This window comes from Perognathus longimembris, chromosome 13 (genome assembly GCF_023159225.1).
Source record: "Perognathus longimembris pacificus isolate PPM17 chromosome 13, ASM2315922v1, whole genome shotgun sequence".
Classification (NCBI taxonomy): domain Eukaryota; kingdom Metazoa; phylum Chordata; class Mammalia; order Rodentia; family Heteromyidae; genus Perognathus; species Perognathus longimembris.
Window position 1 is genome coordinate 46,092,087 of NC_063173.1, and position 19,557 is coordinate 46,111,643.

The 19,557-nt window shown below is 42.4% G+C and overlaps 1 protein-coding gene across 5 annotated transcripts in view; it reads left to right on the forward strand.

The window, feature by feature from the left end:
- The first annotated feature begins 685 nt into the window (after positions 1–685).
- Positions 686–19,557, forward strand: part of Alkbh3 (alkB homolog 3, alpha-ketoglutarate dependent dioxygenase) — a 43,557-nt gene continuing 24,685 nt past the window's right edge. Inside the window, exons 1-8 of one of the 5 annotated variants that reach the window (XM_048360440.1) lie at positions 686–1,038; positions 2,986–3,129; positions 3,454–3,557; positions 5,356–5,390; positions 7,899–7,943; positions 9,882–9,985; positions 11,874–11,962; positions 19,285–19,494. In XM_048360440.1, the coding sequence (XP_048216397.1) occupies positions 3,006–3,129; positions 3,454–3,557; positions 5,356–5,390; positions 7,899–7,943; positions 9,882–9,985; positions 11,874–11,962; positions 19,285–19,494 (711 nt within the window). In that variant the 5' untranslated portion in view covers positions 686–1,038; positions 2,986–3,005. Of the gene's footprint in view, positions 1,049–1,885; positions 2,211–2,985; positions 3,130–3,453; positions 3,558–5,355; positions 5,391–7,895; positions 7,944–9,881; positions 9,986–11,873; positions 11,963–19,284; positions 19,495–19,557 lie in introns of those variants that run through there. The other 4 variants (XM_048360441.1, XM_048360438.1, XM_048360437.1 and 1 more) reach the window with 4 other exon arrangements.

Below are 19,557 nucleotides of genomic sequence, written 5' to 3' on the forward strand. Positions count from 1 at the left end.
CGGTTTGAAGCCAGCTCGGTCAGGAAAATCCCTAAGATTACGATCTCTAACCACCCAAACCTGGAAGCTATGTTTAGGGGCAGCGCTCAGACCCCGAGTTCAAGCCCGAGGACCGAGGGTGGGGGAAAGTAAAAGAAAAAGGAAAGGAAATTGCGTGTTGACCTTGCATTTTCATATCTCGTACCCATATGGTACCGTTTGGAATAAAATCGAGGCACAATTTGCTTAGCACTGGAGAGGCTAGACGTCTAAGGCACGATTCCATGCCCTGAGGAAGGTTCGGGCAGCCATGAAAACACGCGGGAGGCTTTCAGGATAAATCACAAATCGTTTGGCTGGGCACACCATGACACAAGACCCCCAACTCTGTCGCTTCCCCACCACCTCTGCTGGAACGCACTCGCTCTTTCTGAAACAGCTGCAAAAGCTTGGACGATCAGTTCGAGTCCTGAGGCCCTAGGCCTGGGAGACACACCTTCATTCCCACCTCGGCCCCAACCCGACTGTCCCCACGGCTCTTCTGCAACCCCAAACCTGCGCGGGTCATCACACTTCTCCTCAGCTCCACTTTCAGCGGCCCGGAACGTCCAGGCGCGCGCCGGAGACGGAAGTGATGCCACGAGGAAGTGCGTGAGGCCCCGGCCTGTGGTTGGTGGTTACTGGAGTCGGTGTCTCACTGTTAAGGCTCCCGGGATAGCTCCGCCTGAGGTGGCCGGGGCTGAGGGCGTCTGTAGCCGTGGGACTTGCATTAAGGCCGCTGGGAGCGTTTGGACCCGGCGCCCCGCTCAGTCAAGGGGCTGGTCCCGCACCCCCAGCTTTCCTCAGCGGTGCTTAGAGGGGAGGGAGGAGGCCGGCGTGTGAAATCTTTTCTGGGCGACTTTCGGGCCTCCCGAGGCGCGCAGACGCTCACCTGATCCCAGCTCGTCACCCGCTGCCCGTGGACCAGGAGGGAAGAATTGATTTCTCCGTTGATGGAAGAAGCCGGGGCTCAGGAAAGTGAAGTGACAAGTTCTGGGAAGTGACAGCCCCGGGTTGCAGGTGAGTTCTAGCCGGCGCCGTGGGCCTTTGCTCTGCTGTGAGGTTCCACGCTTTATCCGCATGGAGAATCACGGGGCCCACGGAAGAGTAGCTTAACAAACAGGTTAACAGACATGTTGTCTGAGTTGGAGCTTTGGCATCTGTACTTTGAATAGTTGCTTCCTGACAACGTATTACTCCCTGACAACTATTGCTCCCGTGTGAACTGAGCCGGCAGGTTAAGCAGGTTGTAGTCTCTGGGAACCAAAGCTGGTGGTCGTGTGGTTTTGAAGGCTTCTCAATTCAGAGAAAATGAAACCTGGAGGAGGGTGTTTCTTCACACACCCTGTAGGGCCGCAGAGTTGGTTTTGATTCTGTTAATTGTTCTTTTGGGCAGTTGGCAGCCTCTGTAATACAGGATAAGCCTATGCTTCTTATCATCTGTAGCAACAGCTTAATTGATTCCTGGGCCTAGCTCAGCTCAGCTGGATTGAATCAGATGGTTGGGGCACGGAGGAGGGGTTGGTCGCGGAGCTTGGAAGCTCCTGGTCAAACAAGCTGTAAAATAAATTTGCTACCTTTGAGAACTTGAAAGGTGAAGAGTTCATAGACAAAGAAGTGGATTGATTCAGAATATGTGGCCTGACTGCCCCGGGTTTCGTTTTCTTTTTTGTTTGTTTAACTGTGAGTGCTTTTGTACTTGCCAAAGGATTTTAACTTTTTTTTTTTTTTTGCCGGTCCTGGGACTTGAACTCAGGGCCTGGGCTCTGTCCCTGAACCTCTCTGTGCTCAAAGCTAGCGTGCTACCACTTGAGCCACAACGCTTCTTTCAGCTTTTTCCGAGTAGTTTATTGGAGATAAGAGCCTCAGGGACCTTCCTGCCAGAGTTGGCATCGAAATGTCATCCGCAAATCTCAGCTGCCTGAGTAGCTAGGATTACAGGTGTAAGCCACTGGCATCCAGCAGGCTTAAACTCTTATTGGCAAAAATGTCAAGTCAGTAGTACTGATTATTGCATGTTGGATTTTTTTGAATTAGCAGAAAAAGACTAGAACTTAATAAAATTTAGTTTTTTTTAATCTGCTTTGAATCCCAAATGACTTTGGCTAACTCTAAATCCTGTGGTTCACAACATATTGGCATATAATTATGTATAGCACTGTTCATAAAGACAGACAATGAAATCTCTGAAGGTGAACTGTGACCATTTTAAATTTTAATGTTTTTAATGGTACTCGTGTTTGAAGTTAGAGCCTTACATTTGTTATACAGGCCACACCTCCAGCTATTCTTTAATTTTCTCAATTAATGGATACATTGTTATGGTTTGATCTATTTAAATCAAGCTACTATGAGGGAGGAAATGTACTCACTACCTTATTATGTAACTGTACCCCCTCTGTATATCACCTTGTCAATAAAATTTAATTTTAAAAAAATCAAGCTACTAAATTTTAATGGTAGAAACATTTAAAACCCCTTAGCAATTTGGAAGTGCACACTGCACTGCTTTTTATTGTACTCACCATTTCCATATGAGGTCATTAAAACATTTCTCTTGTTTAATTGAAGTTTGACTCTGTAGATCCAATGTGTAAGTAAGACTGTGCAGTATTTGTTTTTCTGTGCCAATTAATACACTTCCAGGGAAGTTTGCAGCCAGTAATAATAAAATATGGAAATGTACTTCAAAACTTGGCTTGTTTCTCAGTGTCTGGGTATGGCACAGTGTCATTTCTATTTCCTTATGCTCTCTTGGAGAGTAATGAAAAATGTGGTTTATTATGAGTTCTGGTTTTAAAAATTTATCTCACATTCTTGTGAAAGAACTGTGAGCTCACAAAAGATAAACCAGCAGTTCAGAGGGACTGAGACACTTTGAGATGTGATGATAGTTTTATATAGAAGAAGGGTTATAATTATGCCTTAATGGGCCAGGCTCTCACAACTTTTGTTTTTAAAAAACAGATTTGCGATTCAAATCAAGAATGAAATCTTCTGAAAGCTCAGACTCGAAGCCTTTTTCGTTCAGAATGGAAGACAAAAGACGACAAGCTCGAGTTCAGGGAGCCTGGGCTGCTTCTGCAAAGAACCGAGCTACTACTCAGCCAGGCAAGAATCTGACAGGCTATGTGTGTGGAGAGAGAGAGAGAGTGTGTGTGTGTGTGTGTGTGTGTGTGTGTGTGTGTGTGTGTGTGTGTGTTCATGATCTTGACAGCTATATCTGTATATATTGATAGTGACAGTAATATTTTGTATTCCTTCTACTTACTTAATACCCTCCCACCTTTCAGAGTATGTTGAGTCTTCTGTTGACGTGGCCAATTAATTTTATATATTGTAGAGTCATCTGCAAGAGGGTGTTTTTGGCTTTCACCTGGTACAGGGTAACACAAATAGACCTTTTCCTGTTTTGAGTTCTCTCTCCTGTTTCAGCTACCAATTGTAGGAGCCATCTCCCTCAGACACCTGGTCAGAACTGGAGGAGCAAGGAACATCCGCTGTCTGACAGGCAGTTTGTGTTCAAAGAACCCCAGCAGGTACTCACGTAGTGACTGAGTAAATTTACCAGTGAATAATAGGACCAAAATCACTACAGTAATAATGAAATATGAACTATTGCATCAGGAGCCAGTAGCTCGTGCCTGAAATCCTAGCTACTTGGAAAGCTGAGTTTGGTGGGTTTTCAGTTGGAATTATCCCAGGCAGAAAAGTTCATGAGACCCTCTTTTCAGTCTATTGCCAGAGGCAGAGTTACATGCCTGTGATCCCTATAGAAGGCTGAGATAGGGACATGGCTGGACATGGCACAGGCCTGTAATCCCAGCAACTGTGGAATCCTAAAGTAGATAGCTATAGTCTAGCCTGGGTGAAAAAGCGAGACCGAACTCCTCATCCTAAAAATAACAGGTAAAAAACAGTGCCAGCCTAGCAAACTCGAGACCTTGTTCAAACCTGTGATGCAAAAAGAAAAATGGAATGTATGTGTTCCTTTATCTGACAGAGGCTTCTTCATATTCTGCCCCCTATATGTGGGTGCATATTACTCCTTTTTATTTGGCATGGAGGCAAAATCATGAGCAGAGACTAGAAAGTTCATACCACAGGTGATCTAAGAGCTTAACACCTGCTCTCTTCAGCAATGCTCTGCCAAGTATTGTTGAAATTTCATTTATTGTGGTAGAATGCCTGCTTTGTAACTTCCCCCCACCCCCATGGATAAAAATAGAAGAAATAGAAGATTGGTGCTTGGATCACACACAGGGCCTTGTGTATGTGAGGCCAGTGCTCTACTACTCAGTTATATAGCGGTTCTCATTTTTATTTTTTAATTTTCAGTTCTTCATATTTTGGGGAAGGGGCAATATTAGGACTTGAACTCATAATCCTTGTGCTGCCAGGCTACTTACTACTACTTCAGCCTCACCTTTAGCCCTACTTTTGTTTTTTTAATGATTTTTTTTCTTTTCCTTTTTTTGAGACAAAGGTTTTGCTATGTGTGCCAGACTGGCCTGAAGCTTACTATGTAGCCTAAATTGTCCTTGAGCTTTAAGTCTTCCTGCCTCAGCCTTCTGAGTGATGAAATTATAGATGTGTACTACTGTACTTAGCCTCATTTTTTAAAAATAAGGATAAATGAGTTTTTAAAATCAGGCATCATGCTATGGTAATAATTGCATAAATATCTAAAGTTTGTTTTTATAGTATATATACTATTTGATACATTTAGGCTATGTGTACTGGCTCGTGTCTGTAATCCCAGCTACTTAGGAGGTAGAGCTTGGAAGGATTGTGGTTCAGTGTCATCCTGCACACAACAAATGCAGAACATGGTGGTGTGTGCCTATAACTTTGGCTATGCAGAAGGTGGAAATAAGATTATAGTCTAGGCTGACCTGGACAAAAATTCAAGACCCTACTTGAAAAAAAACACAAATAGAGCAAAAAGGTCTGAAGGCATAGAGCAAGTGGTAGGGTACCTTCCTATTAAGGGTGAGACCTAAGTTCAAACCCTAAAACCACCACCACAACAAAAACAATTAAAAATTTAAAAGCTTTTATGGAAACAAAGTTTCTTCAGAGCTGCTTGGCCAATAGGAAAATGGATTCATTTTAACTGCATTCTTTTTTTACTCTGCTTGCAATATGCAATAGATCTTTTAAAAGAAAGAAAGAAAAGAAAAGAAAGAAAGACGAAACAGGAAGATTCATGATAGATTGGAATAAAAAAGGGATAGTGCAAGCCTGACTTGTTTTCACCAGAAATGAGAGGAAATGGAAAATCAATGTGACACTTAGGAACTATTCTGGAACTAAGATCCGCCTGTTTCCTTACAGGTAGTCCGTGTAGCCCCAGAGCCACGCGTGATCGAGTAAGTACTTTATTTCCATCCTGTAACTGCTGCCCACAATGAAATAGAGAGCCAGTACCATCCTCTTAACCACCCTGAGTTTTTCCATCTGGAAGAGATGCCCAATAAGCCTCTTCATTTTAGACTGGAAAATTCCTATCCCAAGTCTTCAAATTTGATCTCTTGAAAAGACTTTCTAAATTTGCTGATGGTATAGAAATTGTAACAAGATCTCTGTACATTAATTTTTACTCTTGTATGGATTTCTTGGCCTTCTCTTGCTGGTATCTGTAGCCTGTAAGCTAAAACAACTCTTAACTGAATTTGGAAGGGATTTTTCTTGAGTTGTTGGAGCTTGGCTCTTTGAGAAGCCAGTAAGTGCCATTTTGCTGGCAGTGCTTAGAGGCTCGGCTGCAACTTATGTGACCTTAGAAAGCATTATTAAAACCACATGATTGTTATATGAGCAATTTAATTGGTGCTAAATGTTCTTATATTGATCTGTGTCTAAAGTGGTGAGAGAATGCTTTGCTTCTCTTTTCCCCATTATCAATTTCTACCTCATATAATTTGTCAATTAAAAACTATTCCTTTATTTTAGCAAATGAGTATTAGATGGGTGTTCCCATCTATAAACAATGTTATGCCATTTGGCTATTTGTAGGATAACTTAGATATCTTAGATGAATTTGAAATAAACACAAATTTTGAGACTATCTAGCCGTGTCTTTTTCATTAATTAATGCTAAATAGTCTTGTAGTAAGTTCCTCCCAGAAATACTTCTGGATTTCTCTTTTCTTTGTCTGTAAAAATTAAAGATAGGGATTATACAATCACTTAAGACCTAATCTAATAGTCTTTGTTTTGAAAATACCAGTTTGGCCAGGTGCTGGTGGCTCATGCCTGTAATGGTAGCTATTCAGGATACAGATCTATGCATTGAAGTTTGAAGCTATCCCAGGCAGAAAATTCAGACTTTTATCTCCATTTAACTAGCAAAATACTGTACTGAAGGTGTGGCTCACGTGGTAGAGCACCAGCTGTGAGTAGAGTGCAAAGCCTTGAGTTCAAGTCCTCATACCAACATTAAAAAAAACAACAGTGTAGTGTTGCTTCCATTAGTAATAATAAAGAGAATAAACAGAACAGAACTATGGAACCCATTAAAGATGGAATGTTCAGACTGTGTAATTGTGAATTTGGGAGTCAAGAGGAAAATGACAGAATCCATTCATATTTGCCTTAGGATATGTTAATTGTGATCATCTAAGTTAAGTATGCTAGATATTTTTTAACACCCCTAAATGTGCTCCATATTTAAAGGGAGCCAGTTTTTATGAGAGCAAAAATGCATCACATTAAAACATTGAATTCAGACTCTAGAAAACTGTATAAACAACTGAGAGGTGTATGTATATACCATATTTTATGTATGGTAACTGCCTACAGCTTTGATTCATAGGGACTCAGACATGTGTGTAAGATCTTAGCTTGGGGTTCGTGAACTACTTACTAGTTGTTATGACAAAAGGTGATTTGAAGACGTTCCCTTTGTGGCCATTGCCATAGAGGTCCTAAGGATCTGACACAGTCATCTGACTTGTTATGACATCGGGCCCTGCACATCTTCCAGCAGTTTTATGCTTTTTGTGTTAGGTTAGATCCAGTGAGCTTTGTGTGTGCCCACTATGCACAGGCACTGGAGACAATAGTGACTCAAGGGGCCTGCCACCTGGTAAGTGCAGATTACAGCCTTGTGTGTCACAAAGTAGTAGATATGGTATGAGACTTACTGCTGACACACAGGAGGAGATGGGGAACATTACTTGTGTGTATTTAGGGTCAGGGGAGGCTGAGGATGCTATGGAGAGATGGTTTCAAAGGGTAGATAAGAAGTTTCCACTGCATCAAGACTGGCATGGGCTAGGGTTGCTGAGTGGCTGGGAGGCACTTAGAAACACAGAGTCAGAGGCAGTGGTATGTATAGAGATTAGGAGCAGTTGATGGGTCCAGAGGATGGAGTCATGAAGACTCTGAGCAAATCCTGGGGAGTCACTGGAGGATTTTACTCAGAGAAGGAACGTTGTTCTACGTTGCTCTACATTGTTCTACATTGCTTTGAAAACAATAGGAGCTCCAAACCCCCATGACATGCTTGATACCTGGAAAATGCATCTCCTGTTTCAAGCTTTCCAAAGAGGAGACACCCCTTTGTCACATCTTCGATACCCCTTTGTGTGGTAGACTCCTGGGTTCTGTCATCTTGAATCATGGTTGAACTATAAAGGAGTAGAATTTGACTTCACTTCATCCTACTTTTCTTTCCATGTTCTGGGCTTATCAGGGTTTGAGCCTTTAATGATGTGTCCCAATCTTGCCCCAAGGAAGATACATCACCCCCCACCCCCACCCTCCCATTGCACTCTCTTATAGCTACATGATGTTAGTGAGACTCCCTCCTGGGGTGGGGTGGGAGGAGTGCTGTTTTGCCTCACACCAACAAGTGTCTTTTCTCTTTTCTCTAGCAGGGAGGGTGTGTATGAGATCAGCCTGTCCCCCACAGGCATATCTAGGTAAGTGAGTGCTTAGAAAGTGACTGTAGTTATTATCAACTTATAGACTTAAAATAATCTTTCCCAGCTGGTGCCAGTGCCCCACACCTGTAATCCCAGCTACTTAGGAGGCTGAGATCTGAGGATCAAAGCCAGCCAGGGCAGGAAAATCTGTGAGAGACTTTTCTGCAATTAATCACAGAGAAAGCCAGAAATGGTGCTGTGGCTCAAGTGGTAGAGTGCTAGCCTTGAGCAAAAGATGCCGAGGGACAGTGCCTAGGCCCAGAGTTCAAGCCCCAGGGCTGTCAAATAAAGCTTTTCCCTTATTTGAATTAGACCACTTTTGTCCTCTAAATTCCTGGGGAACAATAATTGGGTAATACAGTACCTCCTTCTTAAGTAATATTTTTAGCCTCAAAATATTTTTGCTGCCTGTGTTTATAATAGTACCTATTACATTCCAGTAGGAGGAAGTGAGGCCTAAAAAGGCCTTTTCTTAGTGCCACCTACTAACTTAATGGTGGAGGAGGCTCTAGCTTTGGCCTTATTATATTGCATTGTATGAGTTACATACATGAATTACAGTATGATACATCATGTTTTATTGCTATATTAGAGTAGATTGCAATAAAGTTGAAGCATATATGCCATCCATCCTTTTAAAAGCATTTTGAAAACATGATCTTAATGCATGAGTATGCCAATTATCACTGTAAAATATGAGAAATTTCAACCAAATATATTTACTTACCTGCCAAAATGAATTACTGGTCAGGGGCTGGTATCTCACTCCTTTAGTCCTAACTATTCAGGAGGCTGAGATTTGAGGATCATGGTTCAAAGCCAGCCCAGGCAGACAAATCCATGAGACTCAGATCTGGGAATTAACTAGCAAAAAACTAAGTGTGGCTCCAGTGGTAGAGTACCATCCTTAAGTACAGAAGTTAAGGGAGCTGAGTACTGGTGGCTCACGCCTATAATCCTAGCTACTTAGCAATCTAAGCTCTGAGGATCTCAGTTTGAGGCCAACCTGGGCAGGGAAGTACATGAGACTTACTTTCAATTAACCACAAGAAAACCAGAAGTGGAGCTGTGGCTCAAAGTCATAGAGCACTAACCTTGAGCACAATAGCTCAGGTTCAGTGCTTAGGCTTTGGATTCAAACACCAGTACTGGCACCAAAAAATAAGGGAGGGGAAAAAAAAAGAATTACTTGGAGTTATTGCCGGAGTCTGAGTTTTACAGTCCTGCTCTGATTACAGTTGTTTTTGTTTGTTTGTTTTTATAGCCTCCCCTTTAAGACAAGATTAACAGCCACACATGGCCAATTGCATTATTTTGGCTACATCTCATTGTTAACTAGGTGACTGCTGTCCAGCTGTGGCTCTTTCAAATTAAGCCTTCAGGGTAAGGATTTGCTGCCACCACAAGGGTATTCAAGAGGATGTTCCTTCAGAACATTTCTTAGGAAAGGTATTCTAAATGAATTTTAAGCTGAATCAGCATTGTTTTGATACAGTCATAAGAAGTCTCTGCCATTGCTCTGTCATCCTTCAAAAGACAGACACTCATTAAAACAGCACAGGCCACGGTGTCTCATTTGCTCTCCACAGTGACCTTAGGATGTCATCTAAGTGACACTTGAGAAAACCAAGGTGCAGGAATGCTGGTCATTTCCGCCCTTTACATTCTTACTTGATAGTACTCAAATTCTTACATAGTATTTGAGCCAAAGTCTACCAGAGTCCCCATCTCCCCCACCCCCAACCCTCCCCATCTTTCCTGTCCTCATCGTTGGGATGTGAAAGGAGCGTCACAACTGATGACATGACTGTGGGAGGTGGGAAGGTGATTTCTTCTCCACAGCAGAGGAAGGACACAGAAGAACTCACTCTATTAGTGGAGTCTGACCTGTGTTATCTGTGTTCTTTAGTTGACAATGGTTCTTCCTGCCTCAAGGGTCCGTTTATATCCTGGCTTTGTGGATGTGGAAGAAGCCAACTGGATACTGGAGCAGCTTCACCGGGCCATTCCCTGGAAGCAGAGGATGGGCATCCGAGAGGGTGAGTAGAGCTCTGAGGTTGCCGTGGCTGCCATGGCTGCAGACTCTCCTCCTTCCACGCATGTTAGGAACACCACTTCCGCTGCTCACCACAACCAACCTTAAAGAGGTTGGAAACCTGAGACCCTAAGGAATGGAACTTCCTCAGTCCCAAGGAACAAGAAAGAAACAATTCCAGGCAGAAGAAACAGGGTAAGGTGCCTAGAGCTCAGGGAGAAGGCTGCAGAATAGAATGGCTGGAGGAAGCCTGGTTGGACAGCCTTGTGGCTGCTTATTAGCTGCCTCTTACCTGTTTAAGCTGTGCCAATGTCCTTCCTCTTCACTGAAGCTTCCAGAACTTTTTCTTCTGATTCTATTTGGTATTCTTCTATGGTTCTTCTTACTGACTTTTCATCCTATTTTGCTTTCACCAGAAGTGTCCAGTCTTTAGTTTTAGTGTCTGTACTCTCCCAAGCTGGTAAAGGTGCAACAGTTGATTGCCTGACTTGGAAGCTGCCCCTGCTCTGTAGGCAGACAAAAGCCAACAGGGCCTGTGAAACCACAGGTGGTCACTGGAGGGCGTCAGTGCTCTAGCATAGCATGTCCTGTAAACTCCTGTGGATTTAAAATTTCTGTAAAGAAAAAAGCAAAGAATCTACAGGCTTCATCTTTATCACTCACACTTTAGGAATCAGCTTTATTTATTTATTTTTGTGCCTGTCCTGGGGCTTTAACTCAGGGCCTGGATGCAGCCATGAGCTTCTGTGCTCAAGGTTAGCACTTTATCATTTGAGCTACAACTCCAAATCAGCTTTTTTCAGGGCAGACTTTTCCCAACTTCCAGAAGTTTCTATAGCTGGGCTTTTTGGCTTTGTACTTAGCTTGCTATATCATTCATAATGATAAACAACTGTAACAAAATTACGGTTAAGTATCTCTAATAGTCCCTTTTCTTATCTTTTTTTTTTTTTTTTTTTTGGCCAGTCGTGGGCCTTGGACTCAGGGCCTGAGCACTGTCCCTGGCTTCTTCCCGCTCAAGGCTAGCACTCTGCCACTTGAGCCACAGCGCCGCTTCTGGCCATTTTCTGTATATGTGGTGCTGGGGAATCGAACCTAGGGCCTCGTGTATCCGAGGCAGGCACTCTTGCCGCTAGGCTATATCCCCAGCCCTTTTCTTATCTTTTAAATCCAGCTAAGAATACCTATCTTATAATGTTGTTGTGCTAATTAAATGAGATAATAAGTGCTTAACAGATTGCCTAGTTTGCAGTAAGCCTTCAATGACTGCCAGCTCCTTTTTTGTTCTTATTGTACTGGAAATTGGGCCCAGGGCTTTGCACATGCTTTATCAAAAAGCTACATCCCCAGTCCTGCTTCCATTTTCATTATTCTAATTGTATTGATACCATTTGTGGAGAAATAGCACATCTCTAGGGATTAGTTTCTAAATTTCCACATCACAAACTTCTGACTAAAATTAGCCACATTGCTAGAGTTGGTCAGAACACTTTTCCTCTCGTTTGGATTCAAAAGATTACACAGTGTTTACACATAAATGAACAGTTTGCTTCATTTTCACATCGACATTGATCCCACAAATTCCTGCTTACAATGGTCCAAGCTCCGCATTCTGCTTTGAGAAACTTGTTCAAGTCACACACATTCTCCTCTCAGAGCCTTCTTCCAGGCCGTTTCTGCCCCATACCTTCCCTTGTTCTTCTTCAGAAGCCTTACTGTTCTCCTCACCAAATCCCACATCCTCTGTGAGGGAGGCCTTGGTCAGAGCCCAGCCTTCTCTTGCTTGGAGCTTCTCAGCGCTTCTTGCCCAGTTCAGGCTCACACTTGACTTGCAGTAGGTCCACCTGAATTAGCACTAAACTATCTCAAGAGCCCTGTATTTTCTTTCTTAGATATAACTTATCTTCAGCCAAGACTTACAGCATGGTATGGAGAACTTCCTTACACTTATTCAAGAATCACTATGGAACCAAATCCTCACGTATGTTGGAATGTTGTCATTGCTATGGTTTTATAGACTGTATATTACTAGGTTTTGAATACTAACAAGTAACAAGCACCAACCTGGCAGAGATATCTGATGGTTCTAAGTTCAGAAAATTGCTCTGAGTTCAAACATGGAGTCTTCGTGGATCTGCGTGTGTGTGTGTGTGTGTGTGTGAGTGTGTGTGTGTGTGTGTGTTGGTATTACTAGGGTTTGAACTCAGGACCTGTGCTTTCTAGACAGGTACTCCCCTATGCCTCCAAACCTTTTGCTTTTGACTATTTGTTAAATAAGATCTCACTTTTTTTTTTTTTTTTTGTCCTGGACCAGCCTCAGACTGATCTTCTTACCTATGCTGCCCACCTAGTAGTTGGACTTACAGATAGATACCTCCACTCCTGGCTTATTTTTTGAGATAGGCTAACTTCTTTTTGTTAAGGCTCCTGTGTTCTCTCTGCCTCCCACATAGTTGAGATGTCAGGCATGTGCCACCATGCCTTGCGTTTTTTTGTGCTTTTGATCTAAGATGAATTCAGAAGATAAACTTAGTCTGCTCTGGAGCTGGAGTAAATTATAACTACTAGAGGCCAGGAACACAAACTATTGCTTACCCTGATAGCCCTTCCGCAAGCCTTTGTAGCTGTAACCCTCTGTATTTACCCTGGATGCATTTGCTCTTCAGTGAGCCAGAATGCCTTTTTTCATTTCTCACACTCTTTGTGCTACTTGTGAAGGGGAAAAAAACAACAACAACCTGGTGTTTGTGTTGTTGTCACTAACTTTGCATTAATTCTATGGGTATGGAGCTCTCAGACATCCAATTTATTACTGCCATAGCTTGTCTCTGGTGCTTCTTTTGTTTTTAAAAAATTTCCATGATAGTAGACAAAGATATTTTTGGATATAAATTAAGCTCGTCCAGTGGGTAGAGTTAATGTCCAAGAAATAGCTCCCTGTTTAGTTCCTGGAATCTTGCCTCTGGCAAACCATGTTATATGCTATTGGAAGAGACTTTGAAGAAAATGAATTTTGCTTACTGGGTTCAGATACACAGAAATGTGACACGTGGAGAACTAGTAATACATATGTACACACCACCACTCTACCAAGACATTCAGAAATCAGACGTGGCTTCTGACACGGGAGATGAGACTTGATGTCCAGGGCTTGCTTCTTGGCATGTTTGAGTTTCTAAGGCTGAATTTCAAATATGGCCTAGGGAAGCATGGTGACTCTTTTGTATGAGGTTGGTTTGGAAAACACAGAGTTTTGAATTGGATCCACCCAGCGTAAACTACTGTCCTTATTTCTATTGGGATTAATTTATTTTCTTGTCAAGTTCTAGCAGAGAGGTTGGAGGATACATAAGCCAGAGGGACTAAGGGTTTTGGGGGTGGGGGTTGTTTATTTGTTTGCTTTTTTATTCATTCTGGTTTATCTCTCAGAACATATTTCTCAGCTTCTGCACTGTTGATATTTGGGACGAGATGATTTTGTCATGAGGCTGTCCCGTGCCCTGTAGTATGTTTATAGGTCTTTGTGACCTCTGCTCACTGGATACCACAGGCCGGTGGCATCTCTCATGCAGTCTGACAGCCAAAAATGACTCCAGACATTGCTGCGCTGCTGCTGGAGCATGACTGCCCTTGGCTAGAGCCTCTGCTTTCCAGCACACTTAAGTCATGGGGCTTGCTCAGTAAAGTAGCTTCGTTCTGTCTTTCACTTCAACAGCATTCTTTTTTTTTTTTTGACCATTTTCAAAAGACTTTTTAATGACTTTTTTCAATTAATATATAAAGAAAGCATACATGCTATTGAAAAATTCAAAATTACAGATAAGCAGGAAGAGAAATGTTAAATTTTTTGGTCTTGCTTCCACTTGATGTTTTAGCTCCAGTCTTTCTTTCCAGTTTGAATTCAGTGCCTCTCTCTTGCTATGAACCACACCCCCAGCACAGAGGAATTTTTTAACGTGTTACATACTCAATTTTTTATGTTCTCTAGCTTTAACTTTTTCCAGAGTTTTTTTTAAATTTTATTTTTTATTATCTTTAAATAGTTGTACAAAGAGGTTTCAGTGCAACTTCTGAGAACAATTCAGCTTATGTGTATCTTGCTCAGTGTTGCTTCTTCCACCATTCTTCCCCTATCTCAACTCCATCCGGTTCCATTTTCACATATGCACATTGAGTATCATGACTATATTCACCTTTGATTCCTCTCTCCACCCCCTCACCCCCCAAAACACCACTTGCTTCAGACAAACGTCTTCCTGGCATTAATTTTTTAACTGTATATTGTTGAAGAGGCTATACCATAGACATGCACTCCTGCATATACCATGCTTTAGTCAGTTTGTGTATATATGCATATGGCCCTCTATGTGTTTTCATGTATGTTAATATTTTAGATCTAACCTGAGAATCATTTTTCCTATAAAAATGCAAACAAGCCAGGCTTGGTGGTGCAGTCCTGTAAACTTAGCCCTTGGTAGACTGAGTCAGAAAGATCAGAAGTTCTAGGCCAGTCTGGGCACCATAGCAAGACCCTGTCACAAAGAAATACAAATAGAAACAAATCAGATAAATAGAAAGTTATGTATACTATGTTTTATTGACTGTATCACTGACTGTTTTACTATCACTAAACCTTCTTCTAGATGATATGTAATAGCCACATAGTATTCCATAATTTATTGAAGTAAGCATATTAAGGTTGTCAAATCACAATTATTTGATCTGGAATTTGTGTGTATATTTGCTAATGTATTTGGTTTCTTGATATTCTATCTTAAAATCTAAAGAGTTGCTCCTCGGGGCTGGGGATATGGCCTGGTGGCAAGAGAGCTTGCCTCGTATACATGAGGCACTGGGTTCGATTCCCCAGCACCACATATACAGAAAATGGCCAGAAGTGGCGCTGTGGCTCTAGTGGCAGAGTGCTAGCCTTGAGCAAAAGCAAGCCAGGGACAGTGCTCAGGCCCTGAGTTCAAGGCCCAGGACTGGCCAAAAAAAAAGAGTTGCTCCTCTCTAAGACAGTTCTTTCTTTTTTTTGGGGGGGCAGTCCTGGGACTTGGACTCAGGGCTTGAGCACTGTCCCTGGCTTCTTTTTGCTCAAAGCTAACACTCTACCACTTGAACCACAGTGCCACTTCCAGCTTTTTCTATTTATGTGGTGCTGAGGAATCGAACCCAGAGCTTTATGCATGCAAGGCAAGCACTCTACTGCTAAGCCATATTCTCAGCCCTCTGAGATTTCTTTAAAGCATTCATGTGTTGATCAGTTTTCAAACCGTTCTATAAAATTATTAGATTCAAATCATAGGTAGACTTTTTCCTCCCCCTCCTTCGCCTCCCCTTCCTCTTCCTCCTCTTCATTTTTTAAAGACTGAGTTTTGCTATGTAGCCTGGGCTGGCCTGGAATTCCTAATCCTCTGGCCTCAGCCTTCTGAGTGGTGGAGTTTTGGATGTCATGTTGCTGCTCCAATCATAGGTTTTTGTTCTTGTTGTTTGCCAATCCTGGGGCTTGAACTCAGGGTCTGGGCACTGTCCCTGGGCTGCTTTTGCTCAAGGCTAGCACTCTACCACTTGAACCATAGAACTATTTCTGGATTATTTATTTATTTATTTATTTATTTTTGCCATTCCTGGGCCTTGGACTCAGGGCGTGAGCACTGTCCCTGGCCTCTTTTTACTCAAGGCTAGCACTCTACCTCTTGAGCCACAGCGCAACTTCTGGCCATTTTCTGTATACGTGGTGCTGGGGAATCGATCCCAGGGCTTCATATAAGAGGCAGGCACTCTTGCCACTAGGCCATATTCCCAGCCCCTGGATTTTTTGTTTATGTGGTACTAAGGAATCGAACCCAGGGCTTCATGCATGCCAGACAAACAATCTACCACTAAGCCACATTCCCAGCCCCCATCACAGGTTTTTAAACTTGTTTTAATTCTTGTTCAGACCAAATGTTACAGGAGCCCACCATATAAAACATCACAGTCTTGACTGCCTGGCAGACTCACAGCCAGACTTCTTTGTCCTACCATATAGACCCAGAGCCACCTCTCCTCAAAACACCATGGGAACTCTTTTCGCACATTCTTTTTTTTTTTTTTTTGCCAGTCCTGGGCCTTGGACTCAGGGCCTGAGCACTGTCCCTGGCTTCTTCTTGCTCAAGGCTAGCACTCTGCCACAGCGCCACTTCTGGCCATTTTCTGTATAGGTGGTGCTGGGGAATCGAACCCAGGGCCTCATGTATACGAGGCAAGCACTCTTGCCACTAGGCCATATCCCCAGCCCTTTTCTCACATTCTTTCTCAAATGTCTTTTGAGGATAGAATATCTTCACTGAACAGTGACATGTTGAATTTTAATTTAGACATTCAGTTCTGAAGGCTCTGTATATAATCGGTTAGAGTCTAAATTAATCCTTTGGTTCATTATCCTTCCTTTTCTCCCTTGCTCTGTACTTCACTATCAAAAATAACCAAGAAAAAGTATATACCCACTTAGAAACATAATGCATTTGATATTACCACAGCACTCAGTCCCCAAGCAAGTTAGGAAAGTGCTAATTAGATTCTCAGACACACTGTAGAAAAGCTCTCTTCTTTACATTCTTGTTTTTCTTGTTAGTATCTAATCCTAGCATATAGTATAATCTGTATATCCACGAAGATAAATTTGTTTAATGGGTAGGGAATATGGCTCATCGACATAATATTAGAGTTTTACTTTAGAAAATCTCTAGAACACAGGTTAGCTTAATAACATTTTTGTTGTATTGATCTACGGTGTTTTTTGTTGTAGTTACTACATTTTTTTTTTTTTTTTTACAATTTCCTGCTTCGCCTGTAGTGCTCATAACAACCTTAAGGTGGTCAGCTTTAACTTTGGCCTCCTTATCACAGTGAAGCTGAGAGATGCCCACCTGTGTTTCCCTGTTTTGCAGGCAGTGGGCATGGAAACTGTTGAACAACAATATGTGTTCCTTCCCTGAATTACGCCCATCCCATCACTTCTAGACAGGCAATATAACATCCAGGGAGATCTCTAAAACCTAGCAGGTCTTGAAGTATAAGCTTGGATACCTGGATGGGTCCATAAACCATTTTTGAGGATCCACAAATCTGCTTTTATAGCAGTACTAAGACTGTGTGGTGTTTATACCCTGTGTTGAATTTGCACAAATGGTACAAAGTACCAATGGGTAATACTGGCGGTTCCTTAGCAGGAATCACATCATCATCACCAAACTCAATTAGTTGTCACTGTGTTCTTCACCACCACGCATTTCCACTTTAAAGTGTATATATATATATATATTATATATATATATATATATATATATAAAGCTAATTATATTTAGGGCTGTCCCTTGACAAAGCAGTAAACACCATTAGTTTCTATTAAATCCTGGCCTTTGAATACGTTTTGTTTTGATGAAACAGAAAATATGCATCAAATTCCTCTGCTACCATCCCAAATGCAATGTTTGAGCCAAGCTGTAAACTCAACTAGCAGTTGGCTGTGTGTGTGTGTGTGTGTGTGTGTGTGTGTGTGTGTGTGTGTGTATAGACTATGTTTATTAAGAACAACTGGAAGACTGGTTATTCAGACTTGAATGTCTAGCAAGTATTTTTTTTTTCGTAAGTGTATAACATTAGTGTCACTTCAAGGGAAATAGTGGGCTAGATTTATTCATCACTTACTGATGATAAAAGTTGAGTTTCCAAATAAAAGTTTGATTTTGGAAAACCAGTGTACATCCCTTTAAGCCTGATCTCTTCCTGTTATTTAGCCTTTTCTGATAAGATCAGTGACGGTAGGAACAAATGTGGGTTTTTTGGTAGTTGTTGCTGTATGAGTTGTGTTCATGTTTAGAAGATCTGTGTAACCCTGAGCCCAGATGAACAGTGGTTAATGTTCAAAAAATACCTTTTAAAGGGCTCCAAACTGCGTATTGAAATGAAACTAATTTTCTTAATATCTCAACAAAAACAATTTAAAAGATCAAGTGTGGAAGCAGTTACAAGAATCATCTCTTGCCAGACACTCAGGAGGCTGATATCTGAGGGTCAAAATATGAAGCCAGCCTGAGCAGAAATTCCTGAAACTGATCAACCAGTAACTGAAGTGGAGGGGTGGATCAAGTGGTAGAATGCCTGCCTTCAGTAAAAAAGCTAAGCAGGAATATAAAGCTCCAAGTTCAAGCACCAGTACAAACACTTTAAAAAAAAAACAAAACTCTCTTTTGTCAGGTCAGACAATAATGAGATTTGCAAAGCAGTGCTACTCATAAGTTTTTTTTTTTGGAAATTATAGTTATATTTTCACACACACACACACACACACACAATGTGTGTTCACATGCATTGGGTTTGCTACTTCATTGTTCATGAATTATCCAGAAGTTGAACTTTTTACACCTGTGTTTATTCATTTGTGTTGCTGAGGTTTGAACTCAGGGCCTTGTACTTGCTAGTCATGTACCTTACCACTTGAGCTATGCCACCGACCTCTTTTGCTTTTGTTATTTTTCTGTCAGGGTCTTGCTTTCTGCCTAGACCACAGTCTTCTCACTTATGTGTCCTATGTAGCTAGGATGATAACTGTGTGACCACCATGTCCAGAGCCATGGGGGTGTGTCACAAACTTTTTTACCAGCTGCTCTGCTGACTGTAGCTCCAGTATAACCCAAGGTGAGGGGTCACAGCTTCCTGTGGCATTCGTGGCTGACAGTTGCAGGTACACACTGTGCCTGTAAGCTCTGGACACAGGACACAACTGGGGAATCGGATAAATTCTTCCATACGTTATGGTCTTCACATTGTCAAGGGCCTGTCATGATTCCCATTCTGTAGAAAACAACATCCATCCCCTTCAGGATCTGGTTTCAGGAATGTTGCCACTCAAAATATAAATTCCTTTTTGCAAAAAACCTTCTACCATTGGGGATAAGGTAGGAAAAGAATAAGCAGGGACCACCCCACAGCCAAGTTCTTTCTCTTCAAACTCCAGGGCCACATATCACCCCCCACCTCCCTCTGACTCCTTAGTGATTTTCAGGGGACTGTCCTGACTCGACTGTGTTGCCCCTTGCTTTATGAGGGCACGTATGTAATGTGAAAAGCAAGATGGGCGGATAAGTCCTGGTCTTCTTGACATTGCCCTTCTGCATTTAGTACTTTTGTGAAGTTACAGGGGTTGGCTTGTTTCAAAATAGAAACAATGGGAAAGCATTCAGCTGCCCTCCTTGCCTTGTGCTGATGGCGTTGCACATGGCCCACTCACTCACCTCCCTTGGCTCCTTGCTGCAGTGGCCCCCTGTGCTGAGCGCCCTGAAGCACCGCATCGAAAAGAACACCGGCCACACCTTCAACTCCTTGCTCTGCAATCTCTACCGGGACGAGAAGGACAGCGTGGACTGGCACAGCGATGATGAGCCCTCGCTGGGAACGTGCCCCGTCATCGCCTCGCTTAGTTTTGGGGCCACACGCACTTTCGAGATGAGGAAGAAGCCCCCACCTGTGAGTTCCTGTCCATTCTCTCTTCCCCTCTCTCTTGCTCTCTCTCCCCTCCCCCCTCGCTCC